This window comes from Mobula birostris, chromosome X (genome assembly GCF_030028105.1).
Source record: "Mobula birostris isolate sMobBir1 chromosome X, sMobBir1.hap1, whole genome shotgun sequence".
Classification (NCBI taxonomy): Eukaryota; Metazoa; Chordata; class Chondrichthyes; order Myliobatiformes; family Myliobatidae; genus Mobula; species Mobula birostris.
In genome coordinates, this window is record NC_092402.1 from 52847297 (window position 1) to 52870770 (window position 23474).

The 23474-nt window shown below is 48.8% G+C and overlaps 1 protein-coding gene across 1 annotated transcript; it reads left to right on the forward strand.

Annotated features, from left to right (window-relative positions):
- The first annotated feature begins 1081 nt into the window (after positions 1–1081).
- LOC140191515 (transcription factor Sp7-like) lies at positions 1082–21504 on the forward strand. Its single transcript, XM_072248967.1, has 3 exons — positions 1082–1140; positions 17689–17807; positions 20272–21504. The coding sequence occupies exons 2-3, from the start codon at positions 17787–17789 to the stop codon at positions 21502–21504; spliced, it is 1254 nt and encodes a 417-aa protein (XP_072105068.1). The 5' UTR covers positions 1082–1140; positions 17689–17786.
- The last annotated feature ends 1970 nt before the right edge of the window (positions 21505–23474 follow it).

Consider the following 23474-nt stretch of genomic DNA (forward strand, 5'->3'; position numbering starts at 1 on the left):
AAGAAGAGTGAGGGAAGAGGAGAGGGAGGGAGGAGATAGTGAAGAAGAGATGGTGGGGAGTGGTAGTGAGGGTGGCGGGAGGAAGGATGATGGAGGAGGTGCTGAGGGAGGATGGGTGGAGGGTGGGAGTAGAGATGAGGAAGGGAAGGACAGTATTGCTAAGGGTCTATGAAGTTGTTCGCGCTTCTGCCCGTGTTCCAGCTGTGAATTGCCCCACTTGCTGGCGAATATCAGAATCGCAATCAGTTTTATTTTCACTGACAGATCATGAAATTTGTCAAAGTACAGCGCTGCCCAACTGAAGGGTTAGTAATGAGGAGAGACTCTGTACGTACGCTCCTCCCCGTGTTTGTGAGCCCCCGTCCCCTACAGCTCACCCTGTCTCTGTGATCCCTCCTTCCCCTACATCTCTCCCCGTCTCTGCGACCCCCTTCTCTCTCCTATACCCGCCCCTACACCCCTGCCCATCTCTGTGACCTCCTCCCTCCCCTATACCCCTCACTGTCTCCGTGACCCCCTTCCTCCCCGTCTCTGTAACTCCCCTCCCTCCCCAATTTCGCTCCCCGTCTCAGTCCCTCTTCTTCCCCTACACCCTTTCCGGTTTCTGTGACCCCCTCCCTCCCCTACACTCCCCCCGTCTCTATGACCCCCACCTTCCTCTACACCCCCCTCGTGAACCCCTCTGGACATTGAGCTCTGGAATTCCCTCCCAGCGTTCCCGCGTCTCTCTGTGTCCTCTTTTAGCTCCTCAGAGTGCTCGATCTCCGTCTGAAGCTGGTCTGAATTCAGTGATAGAACTTGCCCTGGGAGAAGAAGAGGGGGTGGTGGGAGGTGCCGGGTTTCCTTCCCCTCTCCACTGCCCTCCTTCCGGGTGAATTCCGACCGGATTCGGAAATAACAAGGAGACAGCGGTACCACCTCAAAGAGCTGACGCTCCCTCCTGCCCGACCACAGAAGCCTCATCAAAACTGTCCTGGCACAACGCCCGTGACCGCAGGTCCCGACTCGGTCAGGGAGCGTTGCGGATGGGGAACAGCGGGAGGGGGAGGGAGAGGAACGGGGTGGGGTGGGGTCGGAGAAGAGGGAGCGCCGTGCGAGGGGGTCACGAAGACGGGGAGAGAGGGGCTCACAGACGGGCAGGTATGTCGGGTGGGGAGCGGGTTATGGCGACAGAGGGGCGTGTACGGAAAGAATTGGATAAAAGAAATGGAGAGTTTTGCGTGTGTGTGTGTGTGTGAAAGTGGCACGTGTGTAAAGACCCCCACCCTGCCGGCAGAGTACAGACACAGTCTGGGTGACGGGAGTTGTGTGTGTGGGGGGGGGTGTGGATTGCTGGGAATGAGGGAGAGACGCGCTGGTCGAGAGGGTGCAGTGCAGTGAGGGGAGGGGGAGCATGCTGTGGTCCTGCGATCTGTTTCATGCTCTCTGACTTCAAGGAGGCTTTGATGGATCCTGTGAATGAGTAACACATGGTGTGGGATGGAGGGAGGGAGGGAAAGAGGGACATCCTCCTGTGCCACCCCACTGCGACAGGAGGTGGTTCAATTAACTCAGCCACTTCCAGCTCTCTGTTCTTCCTGCGCAAGTAGCGCGTCCAGACAGTCATCTGCTCAAAGCAGAGGGGTGTAGGGCAGAGAGGGGGGCTTACAGAGATGGGAGGGGTGTAGAAAAGGGAGGGGGTCAAAAAGGTGGGGAGGTGTAGGAGGGGGGAGGGGTCACGTAGATGGGGAGGGGTATAGGAGATGGGGGGGCACAGAAATGGTGTGGGTTGTAGGGGAGAGAGGGGGTTCACAGAGATGGGGAGGTGTGTGTAGGAGCCAGAGGGGTCACATAGACAGGGAGGGATGTTGGGTCCATGAAGCAACTTCCAAAATCTTGTCAAGTCAAGAGTTTATGGCCATCTGTGTACAGGTAGAATGAAGAACTGACTTACAGCAACATCACAGGCAGAGAGCATCAGATAGAGAAAAAACATTCAGCAAAAAAAAAACATAAATTATACCCAATTTCAAAAAGAGAGACCACAATTAGAACAAAAACAAAATCTATTGAAGTCTAATTGATCGCAGTGTTGCTGTACTGAGGTGGTGTTAAGGGTTTGTGCCAGTCGGTTCAGGAACCGAATGGTTGAAGGGAAGTAGCTGTTCCTGAACCTGGTGGTGTGGGACTTCAGGCTTCTGTACCTCCTGCCCGATGGGAGCTGTGAGAAGGTGGGATGGCCCGGATGGTGGGGATCTCTGATGATGGACGTTGCCCTGTAGATACTACCGATGGTGGGGAGGAAGGGATGTGTCTGTGATGTACTGGGCTGAGTCCACGACTCTCTGCAGTTTCTGAAGATTCTTGCACATAGAAATTGCAGTACCAGACCGTGATGCAACCAGTCCTGACACTTCCAACAGTACATGCTGATCACAGACTCACACAGCATAAAACAGGTCGTTCAGCCCATCTAATCCTTGCTGACCAAGATTCCCATTGAAGCCATTCCCATTTGCCTAAATTTGTCCTGTACAGTATCTCTCTAATCCAGGGGTTCCCAACCTGGGGCCCACAGACTCCTTGCTTAATGGTATTGGTCCATTGCATAATGAAGGTTGCGAACCTCTGCTCTAAACATTTCCTATCCATGTCTCTCTCAAGTGCCTTTTAAATGATGTTATGGTACCTGCCTCAGTCACTTCCTCTGGCAGCTCGTTCCAAACACTGCCCACCCACTGTGTGAAAATGTTTTCCCTCAGGTTCCCATTAAATCTTTCCCCTCTTGCTTTAAGCCTGTACCCTCTGGTTCTTGATTCCCTAACCTGTATAAGATCACCCCTCACTCTCCTATGTTCCAAGGAATAAAGTCCCAACATGCTCAACCTCAAGTCCCAGCAACATCCTCGTAAATGAACTCTGCACTTTTTCCAGCTTAATGACAACTTCCTTATAGTAAGGTGCCCAAAACTGAACAGAAATGAACGCAATCCCTTCTGCCTCAACACTGTCCATATCCCCCTGTTCCCTACACATTCACATGTCAGCCCAACAGCCTCTTAAATGATTTCATTGCATTTGCCTCCACCAGCTCCCCAGCAACACGTTCCAGGCACCCACCATTCTCTGTGTAAAAAAAATTGCTCCGCACATCTCCTTTGAACTTATCTCCTCGCACCTGGAATGCATGCCCTCTACTATTAGACTTTTTAACCCTGGGGGAAAAAGATATTGCTGTCTACTCTATCTATGTCTCTCAGAAACGTCTATCAGGTCTCCCCTCAGCCTCCACCGCTCCAGAAAATACAACCCAGGTTTGTCCAGCCTCTCCTTATAGCTCACGCTCTCTAATACAGACAGCATCCTGGTGAACCTCTTCTGCACCCTCTCCAAAGCCCCCACACCCTTCCTGTAATGGGGTGACCAGAACTGAATGCAATATTCCAGATGTGGCCCAATTAAAGTTTTATAAAGCTGCAACATAATTTACCGATTCATGAACTCATTGTCCAACTAATAAAGGTGAGCATGCAATATGCCTTCTTTACTGCCCTGTGTAACCATTTTCAGGGAGCTATGAACTTGTGCTCCAAGATCCCTCTGCACATCAACACTGCTGAACAGTCTCCTGTCCCTTTACACCTGACCTCCCAAAGCGTACCACCTCACACCTGCCCAGATTAAGCTCCAGTCAGGATATTAAGCTCCAACAGGACATCCTTTGAAGTTTGGTAGACTGTTCGGTGACAAACCAAACCTCCTTAACCTTCGAAGAAAATAAAAATGTTGCTGCACCTTCCTTCTGATTGTGTCACTGTGCTAGGCCCAGCACAGGTCATCTGAGATGTTAACCTCCCAGGATCTAAAGGTTCTGACTCTCTCCACCTTCTCTTGTAGCCACAGTCAGGTCCGGAGGAGGCTGCACTGGGAAAGGAGAGGAATGTGCCCATGATGTTTTGTGGGAGAGGGAGAGGAAGAGATGAGGGAAGAGGGAGAGGGACGAAATGCATTTAGTTAATATACCAGGGTCTGGGTCTGATGGAATCTTCGAAAGGGGATGTAAATTAAATAGGTAAATTAGTGTGTCATTGTGACATGTACTGAGGTACAGTGAGAAACATTGTTTTACATGCCATCTAAACAGATCATTTCACCACATCCGTACTTCGAGGTAGAACAATGTAAAACAATAACAGAATGCAGAATGAAGTGTCACAGTTACAGAGAAACTGCAGTGTAGACAGACAGTAAGGTGCAAGGCCACAATGAGGTAGATGGTGAGGTCAAGAGTCTGCCTTATCGTACTAGGGGACTGTTCAATAGTCTGATCATAGTGACTGATGTGTAGACAGAGTCCTTGGAGGGGAGGCTTTTATTTATTTTTTAGAGATGTGATGTGCTGAGCTGTGTCCACCACCTTACAGAGAGTTGACAGAGACAGGGTGTGGAATGGAAGCACCATGGGTGTTGTGTGGGTCTGACAATCTTTCTTTTTAAAGACTAATCTTCATCCGGAAACACAGACTATTTTGGTGAAAAGTGGGAACATTTTTTTCCTCTCTCTCTCTGCATAAATAGACGAATTATAAAAAGAAATTTGCTCGCCAAAATTGCTTCAGAAAATTGCTCAAAACCACACAGGCTCAATCTTCGAGGGTTCAGCTGAAACTAAATCGTCTAGTTGGCAGGATGTTAGGACATATATATATATATATATATATATATATATATATAGAGAGAGAGAGAGAGAGAGGGGGGGAGAAAGAGGCGAGAGAGAGAGAGAGAGAGAGAAAGAGACAGACAGAGACCACAGAACATTCTGGAGTGCTGTCTGATGTCTGGGAGACTACTAATGGGAGCCTATCATGGTCTTACAGCCCCTCCCCATCTCTGTAACCTCCTCCACCCCTCGCATCTGTGTGACCCTCTCCCACCCCTACACCCTTCCCCGTCTCTGTAACCACCGCTGGCCCCTCCACCCTTCCCCATCTCTGTGGCTCCCTCTGGCTCTCTATTCCCTTCTCTGAACTACTGTCAACACACCAACATTCCTTCCCTCAATGAGGAGCCCGTCACAGGTACAGCACACCCCACCATGATCACATCTGCAAGGAGCACTGCCACAGGAAAGCAGCGCCCATTATCAGTGACCCCCACCATCCAGGCCATTCTTTCTTCTCGCTGCTGCCATCAGGAAGGAGGTACAGGAGCCCCTGGTCCCACACCACCAGGTTCAGGAACAGTTATTACCCCTCAACTGTCAGGTTCCTGAACCAGTGTGGATAACTTCACTCACCTCAACACTAAACTGATTCCACAACCTATGGACTCACTTTAAATGACTGTACAACACATGTTCTCAATATGAATTTTTACTATTTATTTTTGTATTGTATTTCTTTGTCTGAATGTGAAAAGGAATCTCAAGGTAGTAAACAGTAAATTTACTTTGAACTTTGAAACTGACCACACATTCCCAGGTGGTCCCACCATGCAACTCAAGAACCACTTTTTCCCTTGGTGTTCAAACCCTTCTCGATAACTGATGACACTATTAGTTCTCCTTAACATTTAACATTGCTTGCAAATAAACTGTTTATAACCTTAATTCAGCAGAGCTCTCAAACACTGCTCCTTTGTGTATGAGACATTGGTTTAATTCTGTGCGCCAGTAATTTTGTTTTTTGGATTCGGTCAGCCCTTATTTTCCTGCACATATCTTGTGGTTGGATACCATTGTGGTCAGTCTGTACAGGGAGATCAAGGAACATGGGAGGGGGTGGTGGGAGAGAGAGAGAGATTGGGGAAAGAGAGAGGGGGAGGAAAGAGGGAGGGAGGGGAGAGAGATTCAAAGAGAGAAAGAAAAAGTGAGAGAGAGAGAGAGAGAGAGACTCACACACAGATGGGGATGTGGCGAGAGGGGGAGGTAAAGAGAAAGAGAGAGAGGCAGCATGTGAGAAAGAGAGAGAAGAGAAAATGAGGAGTGAGAGAGAGAGAGAGGGGAGAGGATGACAGAGAAAGAGAAGGAGTGGGAGAGAAGGCAGATGGGGGAGAGAGAGCCAGAGGGGAGCAGAGTACAGGGAGGGGTACAGAGTGCACAGGGTATCCGACAGGCCCCCATCCTTGACTAATTACCCCACTCAGGAACTCCCTCCCATCCCTCAATGTGTGGGGCATGTTCTCTAACTGTTCCCCTAATTCTTTCCTTCCCTCCCTCTCACATGCTCTCTCCCACTCCCCATCACATTCTCTCCCTTTCCCCTCTCCCCTTCCATCCTCCCTTGCTCTCTGACTCTCACTGTCTCCCTCCCCACAGCTACTCCCTACTCGCTGTCCCTCACAGCCCTCTCCCCTTACCACCCCTCCCTCCTCACACACCCACCCAAAATGCTGCTTCCTTAGTGCCCCCCCCACAATGGTTTCTCTTCTGCACTCTCCCTACTCACTGCCCGTCCATTTCTCTCCCTCTCTGGAGACCTTCCACAATGAATCAGATCTCTGACAACACCCCCCCACCACCCCTCGATCACTGTCCACCTCTGAACCTCCCCTCCCCACAGCCAGACTTCTGCACCCACTGTGACAGCTTTACTCACATCGATGGAATTTCTCAGCAGTGCTTGATTCCCGACCCATCTCAAACCTCAGAGGGAAAAAATGTTCGGAATTGGGAAAATCCTGGGTGGATTAGCTATGGGACCAGCTAACCCTTGTTTCTGAATGTCCCAGAGCGGGACAGCATTGAAAAGGCCTTTCGGCCCAACTGGTCTGTACTGACTGTGTTGCCCAGTGAGCTGGTCCCATCTGCTGGCATTTGGCTCTTTGCCCTCTAAACCTCTCCTGTCTATTTATTGAGATAGCTTTTAAATGCTGCTAATGTTGTTGCTGGCAGCTCATTCCAAATGCGCACCACCCTCTGTGTGAAGAATCTGCCCCGATGTCCCTTTTAAATCTCTTGCCTCTGATCTTAAACCTGCACCCTCTTGTTTTTAGCAGCCCACCTCAGGAAAAATACTATGTGCTTTCACCCTTTCTGTGCCCCTTGTGACCCTATCAGGTCACCCCTAAATCTCCTATGTTCCAGGAAGTAAAGTTGTAGTTTACACCACCTCTCCTTGTGACTCAGACCCCCAGGCGCAGGCAACATCCCGGTGAATCTTTTCTGCACTCTTTCCAGTTTACTAACATCTTTCCTGTAAAGCAGTGATCAAAACTGTACACAATTTGGAAAACCTGCCTCTTGGGTCCCCTTTCAATCTCCTCAAACCTACCCTGGGAAAAAAGATGCTGTCTGTCTACTTTATCAATGCCTCTCATAATCTTATAAGCCTCTATCTGATCTCCCCTCAGTCTCCGTCGCTCCAGAGAAAACAATCTAAGTTTTTCCACCTTCTCCTTATAACTCACGCTCTCTAATCCAGGCAGCATCCTGGTGAACCTTTTCTGCACCCTCTCCAAAGCTCCCACACTCTCCCTGTAATGGGGTAACCAGAAATGAATCTAATTCGGACCAGATGCGGCCCGAACAGTTTTATAAAGCTGCAACATAACTTGCTGACTCTTGAACTCAGTGTCCCAACTGATAAAGGCAGACATGTTGCATGTGTGTTCTTAACGGCCCTGTCAGCCTTCATTCTGTAATACTATCAGGGGCCACAGGCTACTTCACTCCAGGGGGAACAGACCCAGTCTCACCCCGTGACCGGTACACTCCATCCCAAGCAAGGTCTGATAGATTGTGAAAGACATGGATAGAGTAGACAGCCAATATATTTTTCCCAGGGTGAAAATGTCTAATACCAAAGGGCATGCATTTAAGGTGAGAGGGGGTAAGTTCAAAGGTATTTTTGTTACATACAGAAGAGTAGTGGGTTCCCAGAATGTGGTGGAGGCAGATATGATAGAGGATGTTTGAGAGGCACAGACACACGGATGCACAGGGAATAGAGGGATATGGACATATAGGGATATGTGTAGGCAGAAGGGATTAGTTTAGTTAAGAGTTTAATTACTAGTTTAAATAGTTCAGCACAGCATTGTGTGCTGTACTTTTCTGTGTCCTGTGTTCTGTGCAACAGGCCAGAAAGAAGCGGAAGGACCTCGCCCTGCGCCCTTGTCCTACGATGATGCCTGGGTTTATTCAGCGCATCGCTGAGGTGGTGGTTAGTGGTGAGCTGCCGACCAGCTGTTGTCAATTTGGAAAAGACAGTCAGACCACTGATGGCTCTTCCTGCCGTGTTTGGAAAGGGTGAGGAGGGGAGGGGAGGGAGGAAGGGGAATGGGGTAGTGGGGGAGGGGTAGAGGAGAGGGAGAGGGGAGGAGGGAAGGGCAGAGAGGAGGTGTGGGGAGAGTTGGAGGGAGGGAGGAAAGGAGGGGAAGGAAGTGCAGGGGATGAAGGGGGAGGAGAGGGAAGAGAGGAGGAGAAAGGAGGGGAAAGAGGGAAGAGTTTAAACCTCTGCAAAGTACGGCTGGAGACAGATGAGTTCTATTCCTCCCTCAGGAAAGGTGGGGAGATCGGTCGGGAGGAGGGCAGTGAGGATCCCTGGCTACTCGATCTCCCGGTCTGGGTAATGTGGTTCACACGGCCATACACACACACGTTTACGCCCCTCCCTCCATGGCCAGGATCTCGGGGTGACTTCCCCAGGTCGGAGAGGGCGTGGTACTGCCTACACGGAGTGTCTGTTCCACACCCTCTCCCACTCACTCTCTCTAATTTCATGAACTGGAATCTAATGACTCTAATCTAAGTAGCTCTGATGGTCTATGTTAGACCACTCCATTCCTCCAGGAGTCCTTCCCACTCACAACCACCCTCTTCACACCCCCGCGATCTAAGAACAGCCTCGCTAACGAGCGCCTGGCGTGTCCCTTTGCCACCCCTCCGTGGTCAGTCCCGCCGACTCCTGTGATGCGACGGGCTGAAGGGGGTAGGACGGGGCTGTTTTAGTGGAACTGGGGTTGGGGAGGTGGGGGAGTGGAGATGAAGAGCTGAAGAACAGAGGGCCAAAGGGATAAAATCAAAGAAGGGAAATATTAAATCATGTTTAAATGTTCAGAAATCAATACTCATTCGTGCTGCAGTTCTTTGATGCATCTGAGATCTTTCGGAGCATCAGATCATAAGACATAGGAACAGAATTAGGCCATTCGGCCCATTGATTCTACTCTGTCATTCCATCAAGGCTGATTTATTTTCCCTCTCAACCCCATTCTCCTGCCTTTGACGCCCTTACTAATCAATAACGTAATGCTTTAAATATCAAAGTTCAAAGCAAATTTATTATCAAAGTACATATACGTCACCATATACAACCCCGAGTGGGCATACTCAATACATCTCTAGGATAATAACGTGACAGAATCAATGAAAGACCACCCGACTTGGGCTTTCAACCAGAGTGCAAACAACAACAAACTGTACAAATACTAAAGGAAAAAAGCAATAATAATGAATAAATAAGCAATAAGTATTGAGAACATGGGATGAAGATTCCTTGAACGTGAGTTCATATGTGAGTTCGGTGTTGGGGTGAGTGAAGTTATCCCCTTTTGTTCAGGAGCCTGATGGTTGAGGTGTAGTAACTGTTCCTGAACCTGGTGGTGTGAGTCCTGAGGCTCCTCTACCTCCTTCTCCCTGATGGCAGCAGTGAGAAGAGAGCATGGCCTGGGTGGTGGGGGTCCCTGATGATGGATGCTGCTTTCCAGTGACAGCACTTCATGTAGGTGTGCTCAATGGTGGGGGTGGGGGGTGTTGGTGGGCTTTGCTCATGACAGACTGGGCCGTATCCACTACTTTCTGTAGGATTTTCTGTTCAAGGGTATTGGTGTTTCCATACCAGGCTGTGAGGCAGCCAGTCAATATGCTCTTCACCACACATCTATAGAAGTTTGTCAACATTTCAGATGTCATGCTGATTCTCTGCAAGCTCCTTGGGAAATAGAGGTGCTGTCGTGCTTTCTTCATAATTACATTTACCTGCTGGGCCCAGGACAGGTCTCTGAAATGGTAACGCTGAGGAATTTAAAGCTGCTGACACTCCCCACCTCTGATCCCCCAATGAGGACTGGCTCATGGACCTCTCGTTTCCTTCTCCTGAAGTCAATAAACAGGAGCTAGGTTTTGCTGATATTGAGTGAGAGGTTGTTGTTATGACACCACTCAGCCAGATTTTCAATCTCTCTCCTGTATGCTGTTTCATCACCACCTTTGATTCAGCCAACAACATCGGAGTCAACAGCAAACTTAAATATGGCATTGGAGCTGTGCTTAGCCACACTGTGATAAGTATAAAGTGAGTAGAGCAGGAGGTCAGGCACACAGCCTTGTGGTGCACCTGTGCTGATGGAGATTGTGGAGGAGATGTTGTTGCCAATCCAAACTGACTGGGGTCTGCAAGTGAGGAAATCGAGGATCCAACTGCACAAAGAGGCATTGTAGCCAAGGTCTTGGAGTTTATTGATTAGTTTCGAGGGGATGAGGTATTGAAGGTTGAGCAGTAATCTTTAAAGAGCATCTTGATGTTCCAGGGTTGAGTGAGGAGCCAATGAGATGGCATCTGCTGTGGACCTGTTGCTCCGGTAGGCAAATTGGAGTAGATCCAAGTCGCTTCTCAGGCAGGAGTTGATATGTTTCATCACCAACCTCTCAAAACACTTCATCACTGTGGATGTTACCGGACAATAGTTATTGAGGTGGGTTTCCAGGTTCCTCTTGGGCACCTGTATAATTAAAGTCTGCATGAAGCAGGTGGGTACCGCAGACTGCAGAAGCGAGAGGTTAAAGATCTCAGTGAACACTCCAGCCAGTTAATCAGCACAGGTCTTTAGTACGTGGTCATGTACCCCGTCCGGTCTGGATAGTTTTTGAGGGTCACCCTCCTGAATGATACTCTCACATCAGCCTCAGAGACTTGGATCATTGGGGACTGTGAGATTTCATTAAGGTCCCTCCATGTTTTTAAGGTCAAAGCGAGCATCAAAGGCATTGAGCTCATCTGGGAGCTGAGCTCTGTTGTCAACTACAGTATGTCACTTGATTTAACTTTGGAGGAGGTGATGGTATTCACCCCTGCCACAGCTGTCGAGCATCCCTTGTTGATTCAAGTTTGATTTGGAATTGCCACTTCGCCCATGAGATGGCTTTCCAGAGGTCGTAACTGGATCTCTTGTAACTTTCTCGGTCGACAGACCTGAATGCCATTGATCTGGCTCTCAGCAGCTTGTGGACCTCATGGTTCATCCAGGGTTTCTGATTGAGGAAGAGTCTGAATGATTTGTGGGGACACACTCGTCTACAGCTGTTTTAATAAAGTCCATTACCACCATGGTGTATTCATTCACATCCACACTCGAGTCCTTAAACACGGCCCACTCAACTGACTCGAAGCACTCCCTTAGCCGCTCCTCTATCTCCTGCGACCATCTCTTTATGGTCCTGCTCTCTGGAGCTTAGTTCTTTTGCCTCTGCCTGTATGCAAGTGGGAGAAGGACAGCCAAGTGATCTGATTTACCAAAATGCAGTCTTGGGCAAGGAACTGAAGGCATTCCTTATCTTAGTTTAACAGCAGTCTAGTGTGTTGGGACCTCTGGTGCTACAGGTTATATGCTGATTGTAATTGAGAAGGGTTTTCTTCAAACAAGCCTGACTGAAATCCCCGACAACAATTTGAAATGAATCAGGATGAACGACATCATGTAGTATCTCAGGCATTTGATTATATTAATACACCCAATGACTATGTCTCCACAGCTGTCTGTGGCAATGAATTCCACAGATTCACCACCCTCTGACTGAAGAAATTCCTCCTCAGTTCTGCTCCAAAGATACATTCTTCAATTCTGAGACTGCGCACTCTGGTCCTAGACTCCCTCACTATAGGAAACACCCTCTCCTCATCCACTCTATCTGGGTCTTTCAATATTTGGTACATTTCAATGAGAATTCTCCCCCACCACCCCCATTCTTCTGAACTCCAATGAGTCCAGGCCTAGAGCCATGAAATGCTCCGCATACCTTAATCCTTCCATTCCTAGAATTATTTTCTTGAACCTTCTCTGGACCCTCTCCAATGTCAGCACATCCATTCTTAGATATGGGGCTGAAAACTGCTCACAGTCCTCCAATCTCCAGCATTTTGTGTGTGTTACACAATACTTATATCCTTGCTTTTATATTCTAGTCCTTTTGAAATGAATGCTAACATTGCATTTGCCTTCCTTACCACAGACTCATCCTGCAATGAATCCTGTATGAGGACTCTCCAGTCCCTTTGCACCTCTGATTTCTGAATTATTTCCCTGTTCAGAAAATAGTCTATGCCTTTATTTTTTCTACCAAAGTGCGTGACCAAACACTTCCTGACAGCATATTCCACCTGCCAGTTCTTTGCCCAGTCTCCTAATCTGACTTAGTCCTGCTGCAGCCTCTCTACTTCCTTAACACTACCTGCCCTCCACCCATCTGGCCCATAATTTCCTTTCTTCTGCCTCCCTTTGTAATTTTCCAGTCTTTTGGAACCATTCCAGAATCTAGTGATTCTTGAAAGATCATTACTAATGCCTCCACAATCTCTTCAGCCACCCCTTTCAGAACGCTGGGGTGGAGACCATCTGATCCAGGTGACTTTCAGCTTCCCAAGCACCTTCTCCCTATTAATAGCAACAACACTCACTTCTGCCTCCTGACACTCTCAATACTGCTAGTGTCTTCCACAGTGAAGACTGATGCAAAATACTTGTTGAGTTTGTCTGCTGTTTCCTTGTCCTCCATTACTACCTCTCTAACGTTATTTTCCAGCGGTCTGATATCTACTCTCAGCTCTTTTACTCTTGATATATCTACTTATTCTTCTTTGGAATGCATCTTACCTGCACCTTTCAAATTGCTCCCAAACAGCATTTGAGAGATCATGTGATGCTCACCGCCTCACTGCCCCTCCCACAGTGTGAATCTCCTTTCTCACCACTCTTCCAATAATGAGGCACTCACTCATCACCGCCCCTCCTCAGAGCAACATTCCCTCCTCACCACCCCTCCCACAGTGCAGCACTCACTCATCACTGCCCCTCCCACCTTACCCCGGCTCCCACAGTGCAACACTGCCTCCTCACCTTCCCTCCCACAGCGTGGAGTTCCTCCGTCACTGCCCATCCCACAGCATGGTTCTCCCTCCTCACCTTCCCTCCCACAGCGTGACGCTCCCTCCTCACCGTCCCTCCCACAATGTGACGCTCCCTCCTCTCCGCCCCTCCCACAGCGTGACACTCCCTCCTCACCGTCCCTCCCACAATGTGACGCTCCCTCCTCACCGTCCCTCCCACAGCATGACGCTCCCTCCTCACCGCCCCTCCCACAGCACAACACTCCCTCCGTCACTGCCCATCCCACAGCATGGTTCTCCCTCCTCACCCTCCCTCTCACAGCACAGCGCTCCCTCCCACAGGGTGATGCTCCCTCCTCACCGTCCCTCCCACAGCATGGTGCTTCCTCCTCACCGCCCCTCCCACAACACGACGCTCCCTCCTCACCGCCCCTCCCACAGCGTGACACTCCCTCCTCACTGCCCCTCCCACAGCACGGCGCTCCCTCCTCACCGCCCTCCCACAGCACAGCGCTCCCTCCTCACCACCCCTCCCATAGCGTGGTGCTCCCTCCTCACCGCCCCTCCCACAGCGTGACACTCCCTACTCACCGCCCCTCCCACAATGTGGTGCTCACTCACATGTGTTCTCTTGGCCTTGATTTTTATCTCTCTGAGTGAACAAAATTGGTCTCATAACTATCTCCTTACTTCTCCCCTGTCTCTTCATCTCCACCCTCTGTCTCTTACCCTCTTACTTCCCCCTTCCTCTCTCCCTCTTTCTTCCCTTCTCCCCCTCCCTCCTAGCCATTACTCCCCTTCCTCTCCTCCCCCTCTCTTTTACATCATCCCCCCCCCCCCACCGTATCTCTCCCTGCCCCCTTCTCTCTGTGTCCCATATACTGCTTTCCCACCAATCCACAATCCTGGGCAGGGTTATAATATTGTCTAATTAAGTCTATGGTCTTGATCTCAGCACCAAAAATATTCACCATCATTTTGACTTGATCCATTATAATTGGATGGAACATTAACCCTTTGCCTGAAAACTTTCCAAAACGACATACACATTTCACACACTCTTCCACATTCCCTGCACCTGAGATCAAGGTTTCTCTTATTTTTACCCTTTACTTACAGTCAGGTAATATGGATAATTGAATAAAAGTGGTCTGACTTGGACTTCTGGTTTTAGAGAGATGTATGTGTCGGAGAAAGAGAGAATGAATGAATATGAATCTGGGTGACTGTGAGGGAGCATAAGCGTGTGCGTGTGTGCTTGTGTGATAAAGAGTATAAGTGTATGTGTTGGATAGTGTCTGTGTGTGAGAATGAGTGTGTGAGAGTGTAAGAAAGTGTTTGTGTCTGTATGTGGGAGTCCACATGTGTGTGAGATTGCTTGTGTGGGTATGTGAGACATTCCCTCACGTGCACATACACTGAACAAGCACACTAAGTGCAGGCTTACACAGACAAAAAATAACACATCAGTATGTATACAGACATACAGACACATGTATATGAATACAGAGAGACGACATGTACAAAACTAGTTATGACACAGAAATACGGCTACATACAAAACACAGACACAGACACACACACAAACACACACACACACATAGAAAACACAGAGTTACAGACAAACTGACACAAATACAGACAGACAACAGTTACACCATGACAGAAATACAGGAACATGCACAAACAGACTGTACATACCAGAATATATAAGCTGAATAGTTATCCTGGGTACAGAGACACACACAGACATACAAGCACACAGAAACAAGGGCAACAAAATCACTGGCACACAGGTCCACAACTACATAATGCACAAATTAATAAGTTTAGAAAAAAAAGCTAAATTACATGAATGTGAAAAATATTGCAAATTGATCACAGACCAAAAAAACACATACGTATACAGACATACAAGTACACACACTTGGATAAAGACATTTGAAAAAGTTATTCAACTTTGTAAAAACATTGTTTATGTACTCTGTAAATATTATAAAAATACCTGAATGATATAAATACAAAAATCCATTTTCATATGTACTTAAATAGGTTTTAAAGTTATTTTAAAAATCTGATTTGAATAGATTGCAAATACAAAACTATCCTAACTAAAGATTATAAATAACTAAATTAAATCGATTATGAATATAAAAAGAATATCCTGTTTAAATTTTAAGTAGCTTTTATACAGGTCCAATTTAATATCTTGCAAATATTTCAGAATTCCAGTTTAAATGAATTTGTATTATTGCAAAAGTGTCAGGTTTAAATATAATAAATCATACAAAAATGACTGAGTTGAATGGAGATATAGGAGACTGCAGATGCTGGAATCTGGAGCCAGGCACAATCTGCTGGAGGAACTCAATGGGTCGAGCAGCCTCTGTGGGAGGAAAGGAATGTTGACATTTCGGGACACAAACCTGCATCAGGATTGCTAAAATTATTGATTCCAATAGTTTGTAGATCCTACAAATAACGACTTAAGTAGATTGTAAATAGAAATTAATGAATTAAAGAGCTTGTAGATACAGTACTATAAAGTTTGATTTAAATAGATGGTAAATAGTGCTCATAAATTAGACTGCAGATACTATAAATAAAATAGTAATTTAAACAAATTGTAAATATTGCACAGAAATTAATAATTTAAATAGATTGCACATGCTGCAAAAACAGAAATCATTTAAACAGGTTATAAGAATTGCACAGAAGTTAATTACTTAAATCGATTGCAAAACCTACAAATAAAATAATGATTCAATTAGGTTGTAAATACTGCACGGAATGCTTTAGTTACACTCAGTGGCCACTTTATGAGGTACACCTGCTCCTTACGCAAATATCTTATCAGCCAATCATGTGGCATCAACTTAATGCATAAAAGCATACAGACATGGTCAAGATGTTCAGTTATTGTTCAGACCTAATATTAGAATGGGGAAGAAATATGATCTAAGTGACTTTGACCGTGGAATGATTATTGGTGTCAGATGGGGTGGTTTGAGTATCTCAGAAACTGTTGATCTCCTGGGATTTTCACGCAGAGTCTCTAGAGTTTACAGAGGATGATGCAAAAAAACTAAAAACATCCAGTGAGCGGCAGTTCTGTGGGTGAAAACACTTTGTTAATGAGGGAGATCAGAGGAGAATGGCCAGACTGGTTCAAGCTGACAAGGAAGGTGACAGTAACTCAAATAACCAGACATTACAACGTTGGTGTGCAGAAGAGCATTTCTGAACACACAGCACATTGAACCTTGAAGTGGACGGGCTACAGCCGCAGAAGACCACACCAGGTTCCACTCCTGCACTTAATAAAGTGGCCATTGAGTGTATATAAAAAAATTAAAAGAGAGCAAAAATAGTGAGATAGTGTTCACGGGTACAGCAGCAACAGAAGACCACAATCATACACTCAATGGCCACTTTATTAGGTACAGATGGTACGCTGAGTGTAGATCGCAACAACTACCTATAAAATAATGATTTAAATAGGCTGTAACTACTGCACAGAATGATAATAATTGAAAAAACTGCACAGACATTAATCATTTAAATATTTTGCAAATCTACAATGCTTTTAATAGGTTGTAAATATTGCAAAGAAGATAATAACGTAAACAGATAAACTGCACCCATCATTTAAACATTGGTTTCAATACGTTGTAAATATTGTGAAGAAATTAATGATTTGAATAGAGTGCAAAGGTTACAGACAGTGTGATTTTAAAAGATGGCGAATGCTAAAAAGGAATCAGTGATTGAAAAAGATTGCAGATATGGCAGAGAATATAATTATTAAAGTAGATTGTAAATATTAAGGAGAAATTAATGATTTGAATAGATTACTAATACTATTAAGTATTGATTTAAAAGATCATAAATATTTTAAAGAAAGTGATTGAAATATACTGTAGACACTATAAATAAATTAATGATTTAAATAGATTGTAAAAACTATGAAGAATAATATTGGAAATATTGTAGAGGAAGCAATGATTTCTTTAGCCAGAAGGTGATTAATCTGTAGAATTCATTGCCACAGACGGCTGTGGAGAGGTTGATAGTTTTTTGATTAGTAAGGGCGTCAAAGTTTGTGGGGAAAGGCGATAGAATAGGGTTGAGGAGGATACCAAATCAGTCATGATCGAATGGCGGAGCAGACTCGACGGGCCAAATAGCCTAATTCTGCCCCTATATCTTATGATTTAAATAGATTGTGACTGTAAATATAGTCGATTAGGGTAGATTGAAGCGGACTTGAAAATAATCAGTGATTTAAACAGATCTCCGCCCAGTGAATGGTTTTGCAGAGAGCGCGGAAATATTGGATTCACACAGGTTATAGATTTATTGGGTTTTTTTTTGTCGGGGGTTAACGGTTTCGCAGAAGGGAAAATTAAAATCTGTTTCAAAGTAACTTGGGAGGCTTTGAACATAAGGGCAGTCCTGGTGTGTGTGTGTGTGTGTGGTGGAGGGAGTGGGAACGCAGGGATTTTAAGAGAACATTATGGTGCATCACTGACACCCCCAGAGACTGAGAGCGGGGGGGGGGGGGAGCCGGCTCATGTCTTTAAAACCTGCCACACACTGTAATTAGAGAGGCGGGTCCCTCCTGAGCCCGGACCAGGCACACCAAGAAACGCTACTACAGAGGGTGGCGGCTGCGGGTCTCGAACTCTCACCCAGGCAAAGGAGATGGCGACTTCGGTTCTAGAGGTGAGCGCGGGTCTTCCTTCCCTCCTCCTGCGGGGCGCCTGTCGTCCGTTCCGGGTGGGGAGAGAGCGTGGAAGGCGAGGGGAAAAAGAAGGCGGGAGAGGGAAAAGAGAGAGTGGGAGTGAGAGAGAGTGGATAAGGGGAGAGCGACGGGGAGGAAGGGAGAGTGGGAATAAGAGAGAGAGAATGGGAGTGAGGGGTTGAGAAAAGGAGAAGCGTGAAAGGAGAGGGAAGAGAAAGAGAGGGACAGGGTATGGGAAAGAGAGAGAGGCAATGAAAGGGAGGGGAGACGGAAAGAGGAGAACTGGAGGGAGAAAGGGAGGGAGAGGGGGAAGAGAAGGTGGAAGGGAAGAGAAAGTGAGAAGGAGAGAGGGGCAGAAGGGGAGGGAGGCAGACAGAGGGGAAGAGAAAAGGGAGGGGAGATAGAAGATAGGAGAGGGGGTGGAGCAGAGGAGCAGGAAGAGATTCATGGGGGAGAGAGGGGAGAGAGGGTCATAATGGGTGGAGAAAGAGGGAGAGAATGAGAGAGCAGAAAGACGAGTGAGGGAGAAGATTCGCAGAGCAATGGATTCCAAATACAAACGTGGCAGAGTGAAGGGGTGGTGGGGGAGGGAGGGGGAGAGAGGGAGAGAGAGAAAGGGGGCAGGCAGAGCGGGGGAAGGGGATAGCAGGAGACAGCAAGTGACGGAAAGCAGCAGAGAGGGAGGGATGGGGCAAAAGCAAGTAAAAGGATGAGAGAGGGGAGGGTGAGAGGGGATTGTCAGGGAGGATGGGAGAGAGTGAAAGAGGGGAGAGAGGAGAGATATAGACTGTGGGAGAAAAAGGGGGAGTGATGGAAAGAGGAAAAGGAAACCAGAAAACGATGAGGAGAGAGGGAGGTGAGAGAAGTGGAGGAGAGAGGGAAGCAGATGGGAAGAAGGGGAAGAGAGAGAATGAAAGAAACAGGGAGAAAGTAGAGAGTGGAAGGGGTTGAGGAACGGAGAGAGCGATGAAGAGAGAAAGGAAGGGAGAGAAGTTGAGACAGGAGTGGGAGACAGAAAGACTGGGAAAGAGAGATAGACACAGGGATTGATAGGCTGTGAGTGAAGAGAGAAAGAGGGAGGGATTGAGAAAAGATAAAGGGATAGAGAGATTGAAGCAGAGATGAGGATGAGAAAAGTGTGGTGGAGAGAGGCAGGGATGGATGGAGTGGGACAGAAGGGGTCTAAGAAAAGAGATTGAATGAATGTACACATCTTGTTCACGTTGCCTTGTGGTCTGTGTAGAGAGAACTTCTTCCTGCAAGCAGGCAGGGATGTACTGAGACAGTGGACTGGGGTATGGAGGAATATAGAGGGGGCCAGGGAGAGTGGGGGTTGTGGGGAGCAGACAGAAATAACCCACAGATCCTGACAAATCCCAGATCATCCAGGCACCATTTTCACTTTCCCTCTCTCAAACTCACTCTCTAGAATTCTGTTTCTCTCCCATTTCTCTACCTCCTCCTCACTCTCCCCTCCCTCCTTGTATCTTTCTGTATATCTCAACAATTCCATTCTCCCATTCACTCTGTCCATCTCTTTATCTATGCCTCTTTCTTTCTCTTTTTCTTGTATTCTCTGTCACTCTATTTATCTCTCTGTCCTTCTCTCTCCCTCTCTTGCTATCTCTCCATCACTATTTATTTCTCCCTTTGTCCTTTTCTCACCCTCTTCTCTGTCTGATCTCAGTCACTATCTCTCACTCTCTCACTGTCACATCATATCATTCTTCCTACCTCACATTCTACACACACACACACACACGTTCTATCCCTCAATTCATTTCCATTTCAAGATTAATTCTTCATGTTTTTCTGAGAGCAAGCTGGACAGTGAGAATAGTTTGGGACTATGGAGAGAGCAGGGCAGTGGAGAGTGGGGCAGTGGGATTAGTGTGGGGACTGACACAGGACAGTGAGGAGAGAGTGGGGCAGTGGGATTAGTTTAGGGATTGACACGGGGCAGTGGGATTAGTTTGGGGATTGACACGAGGCTGTGGGGAGGGAGCGAGGCAGTGGGATTTCTTTGGGCACTGACACAGGACAGTGGGATTAGTTTGGGGACTGACACGGTGGGAGGATATTTGTTGATTTTGGGGAGATGGATTGAGATTACAATCTGTAACCCCTCACTCTTTTTCTCTTCCCCCTTTGCCCCTCTGCCTTTTCTCCTCCCTTCCCTCCCCTCCCGTTTCGTTCCCTATTCCTTTCCTCCCTCTGCCCACTCCATCCTCTCCTTTCCTCCCTCCACTCACTCTATCCCCATCCCCTCCTGCTCTACTCTTGTACTCCCTGCCTCTCCCCTTCCCTCTCTACCTCTCCCCTCTGATCCTTCCCTCTGTCTCTCCCCCTCCCATCTCCTCCACTCTCCGTCTCTCATTCCCTCCCTCTGTTCTCCCTGCTCTCTCCCCACCCCATCTGCTTTTCTCTCCCTCTCCTCCCCCTCAGGAAGAAGGCTCCTTCGCTTCCAACCCCTTCGCCCTACTCTCGGGCACCTGCGTCGTCTTCGGAAGCCCTACTCCTCCGGCCGAGACCACCAGCCCCTCCTCTTCCACCTCCACCTCCGGCCGGCTCTACCGAGGGGGGGCGAGGGGCCCCGCCAGCCCTGGGACAGTAGACCTCTTGGCTGCCCCCTCCCGCCTCCCCTGCTCGGACGATGCTCTGGATTTCTATGGACACGGTCTGCTCCACCAATCTCCCTCCTCCTCCACTCCTCCCTCGTCCTCCTCCTCCTCCAACGCCCACAGTCCGGCCGTCTCGGCTGCGGAGTACCCCTCCTTCCCCGATCCTCCCCTCTTGCCCCCCCGCAACCTGCCGTCTGCCGACTGCCTGCACGGAGCGTGCGCGGCGTTGGAGGCAGCCAGCGCTTACCCCTGGTACAAGGTGGGCTCACCACCCTCCTCCTCCTCCGACCACCCCTCTTCCCCTGGGACCTCTTGGTGGGACGTCCACCCGGGCGCCGGCTGGCTCTGTCCCCCGCCTCCCTCCGCCGCCGGCCTGGACACCTTCCAGCCGCACCCCAGTTCCGCCACCGCCTTCCAGTCGCCGCTCCCCTCCTTCCCGGGGGACTTCAGCTGCGCGTACCCCGCGCCCACAGCGGGAGGGGGCGGCATTCTGTCCCGTGAAGGTGGCGGGCCCAAGCAGAGCGGAGGAGGAACAGGTGGAGGAGGAGTGGGAGTCCCCTGCACCTGGTCCAACCGTGGGGAGCCGGGCAGGGGCGTCCCGCAGCCGCGGCGCTGGCTTCACAGCTGCCAAGTGCCGGGCTGCGGCAAGGTCTACGGCAAGGCGTCGCACCTGAAGGCGCACCTCCGCTGGCACAGCTCCGAGCGGCCGTTCGCCTGCAGCTGGCTGCTCTGCGGCCGCCGCTTCGGCCGCGCTGACGAACTGGAGCGACACGTCCGCGCCCACACGCGCGAACGGCGCTTCCACTGCCCGCTCTGCGCCCGCCGCTTTACCCGCAGCGACCACCTGGCCAAACACCAGCGTAGTCACGGAGCCCCTCCCGCCGCCGCCGCCGCCCCCGCCCCTCCAGCGGCCGCCCCCGCCGACAACGAGCGGGAGCCCCGAGGGGGTGAGGAGATCCGACCCCCTTCCTCACCTGGAGACGGGACTCAGGAGAGCGGCTCCCGGACTGTCGAGGAGGCGGACCCCACTGAGCAGAGCGGGCTACTGGAGATATGAGCTGTGCTCCGGGTCTCGGCGGGTGGATGGACGGGGAAGGGGATGAAGAAAATGGTGCGAGTTCTGGACCGGCCTGGGTCGGGGTAGGGGACGTATGCGCTGTCCTGGTACTGGATTGGTTTTGGGTTGAGGTTTTAGGGAGGGGTTGGGGATTGGGTTCATTTTGGTGAGTCCGCTTGGGTTCCGGCAATCCTGGTTGAATTGGATTAGATCAGGTCAGGTCGAGGTAGTTTAGATTGGGTTGCATTGAACTGAATTTGGTTGGGTTGGGTTACATTGGTCTTGGTTGAACAGGGTTGGGTTATGGAGTAGGCACTTCAGCCCATCTAGTCCACGCCAAACAGTTTTTTACTGCCTAGTCCCATCTACCTGCAACCAGCACATATCACTCCATATACCTGTCCAAACTTCTCTTACAATTGAACTCAGCTCTACCACTTGCACTGACAGCTCGTCACCACTCTGAGTGAAGAAGTTCCCCTCAGGTTTCTCTTAAATAGTCATAGTCATACTTTATTAATCCCAAGGGAAATTGGTTTTTGTTACAGTTGCACCATAAATAATTAAATAGTAATAAACCCATAAATAATTAAATAGTAATATGTAAATTATGCCAGGAAATAAGTCCAGGACCAGCCTATTGGCTCAGGGTATCTGACCCTCCAAGGGAGGAGTTGTAAAGTTTGATGGCCACAGACAGGAATGACTTCCTATGACGCTCTGTGCTGCATCTCGCTGGAATGAGTCTCTGGCTGAATGCAACTTGGACAGCATCCTCTTTTCAGACACCCCCGTCAGAGAGTCCAGTTCCATCCCCATAACATCACTGGCCTTATGAATAAGTTTGTTGATTCTGTTGGTGTCTGTTACCCTCAGCCTGCTGCCCCAGCACACAACAGCAAACATGATAGCACTGGCCACCACAGACTCGTAGAACATCCTCAGCATCGTCCGGCAGATGTTAAAGGACCTCAGTCTCCTCAGGAAATAGAGACGGCTCTGACCCTTCTTGTAGACAGCCTCAGTGTTCTTAGACCAGTCCAGTTTATTGTCAATTCGTATCCCCAGGTATTTGTAATCTTCCACCATGTCCACACTAACCCCCTGGATGGAAACATGGGGTCACTGGTACCTTAGCTGTCCTCAGGTCTACCAGCAGCTCCGTAGTCTTTTTCACATTAAGCTGCAGATAATTCTGCTCACACCATGTGACAAAGTTTCCTACAGTAGCCCTGTACTCAGCCTCATCTCCCTTGCTGATGCATCCAACTATGGCAGAGTCATCCGAAAACTTCTGAAGATGACAAGGCTCTGTGCAGTAGTTGAAGTCCGAGGTGTAAATGGTGAAGAGAATGGGAGATAAGACAGTCCCCTGTGGAGCCCCAGTGCTGCTGATCACTCTGTCGGACACACAGTGTTGCAAGCACACGTACTGTGGTCTGCCAGTCAGGTAATCAAAAATCCATGATACCAGGGAAGCATCCACCTGCATCGCTGTCAGCTTCTCCCCCAGCAGAGCAGGGCGGATGGTGTTGAACGCACTGGAGAAGTCAAAAAAACATGACCCTCACAGTGCTTGCTGGCTTGTCCAGGTGGGCGTAGGCACGGTTCAGCAGGTAGACGGTGGCATCCTCAACTCTTAGTCGGGCCTGGTAGGCAAACTGGTGGGGATCTAAGTGTGGCCTGACCATAGGCTGGAGCAGCTCCAGAACAAGTCTCTCCAGGGTCTTCATGATGTGGGAGGTCAATGCCACCGGTCTGTAGTCATTGAGGCCACTGGGGCGTGGCGTCTTCGGCACAGGTACAAGGCAGGATATCTTCCACAATACAGGAACCCTCCGGAGCCTCAGGCTCAGGTTGAAGACATGGCGAAGTACTCCACATAGCTGAGGGGCACAGGCTTTGAGCACCCTGGTACTGACACCATCCGGTCCCGCAGCCTTGCTTGGGTTGAGACGTTTCAGCTGTCT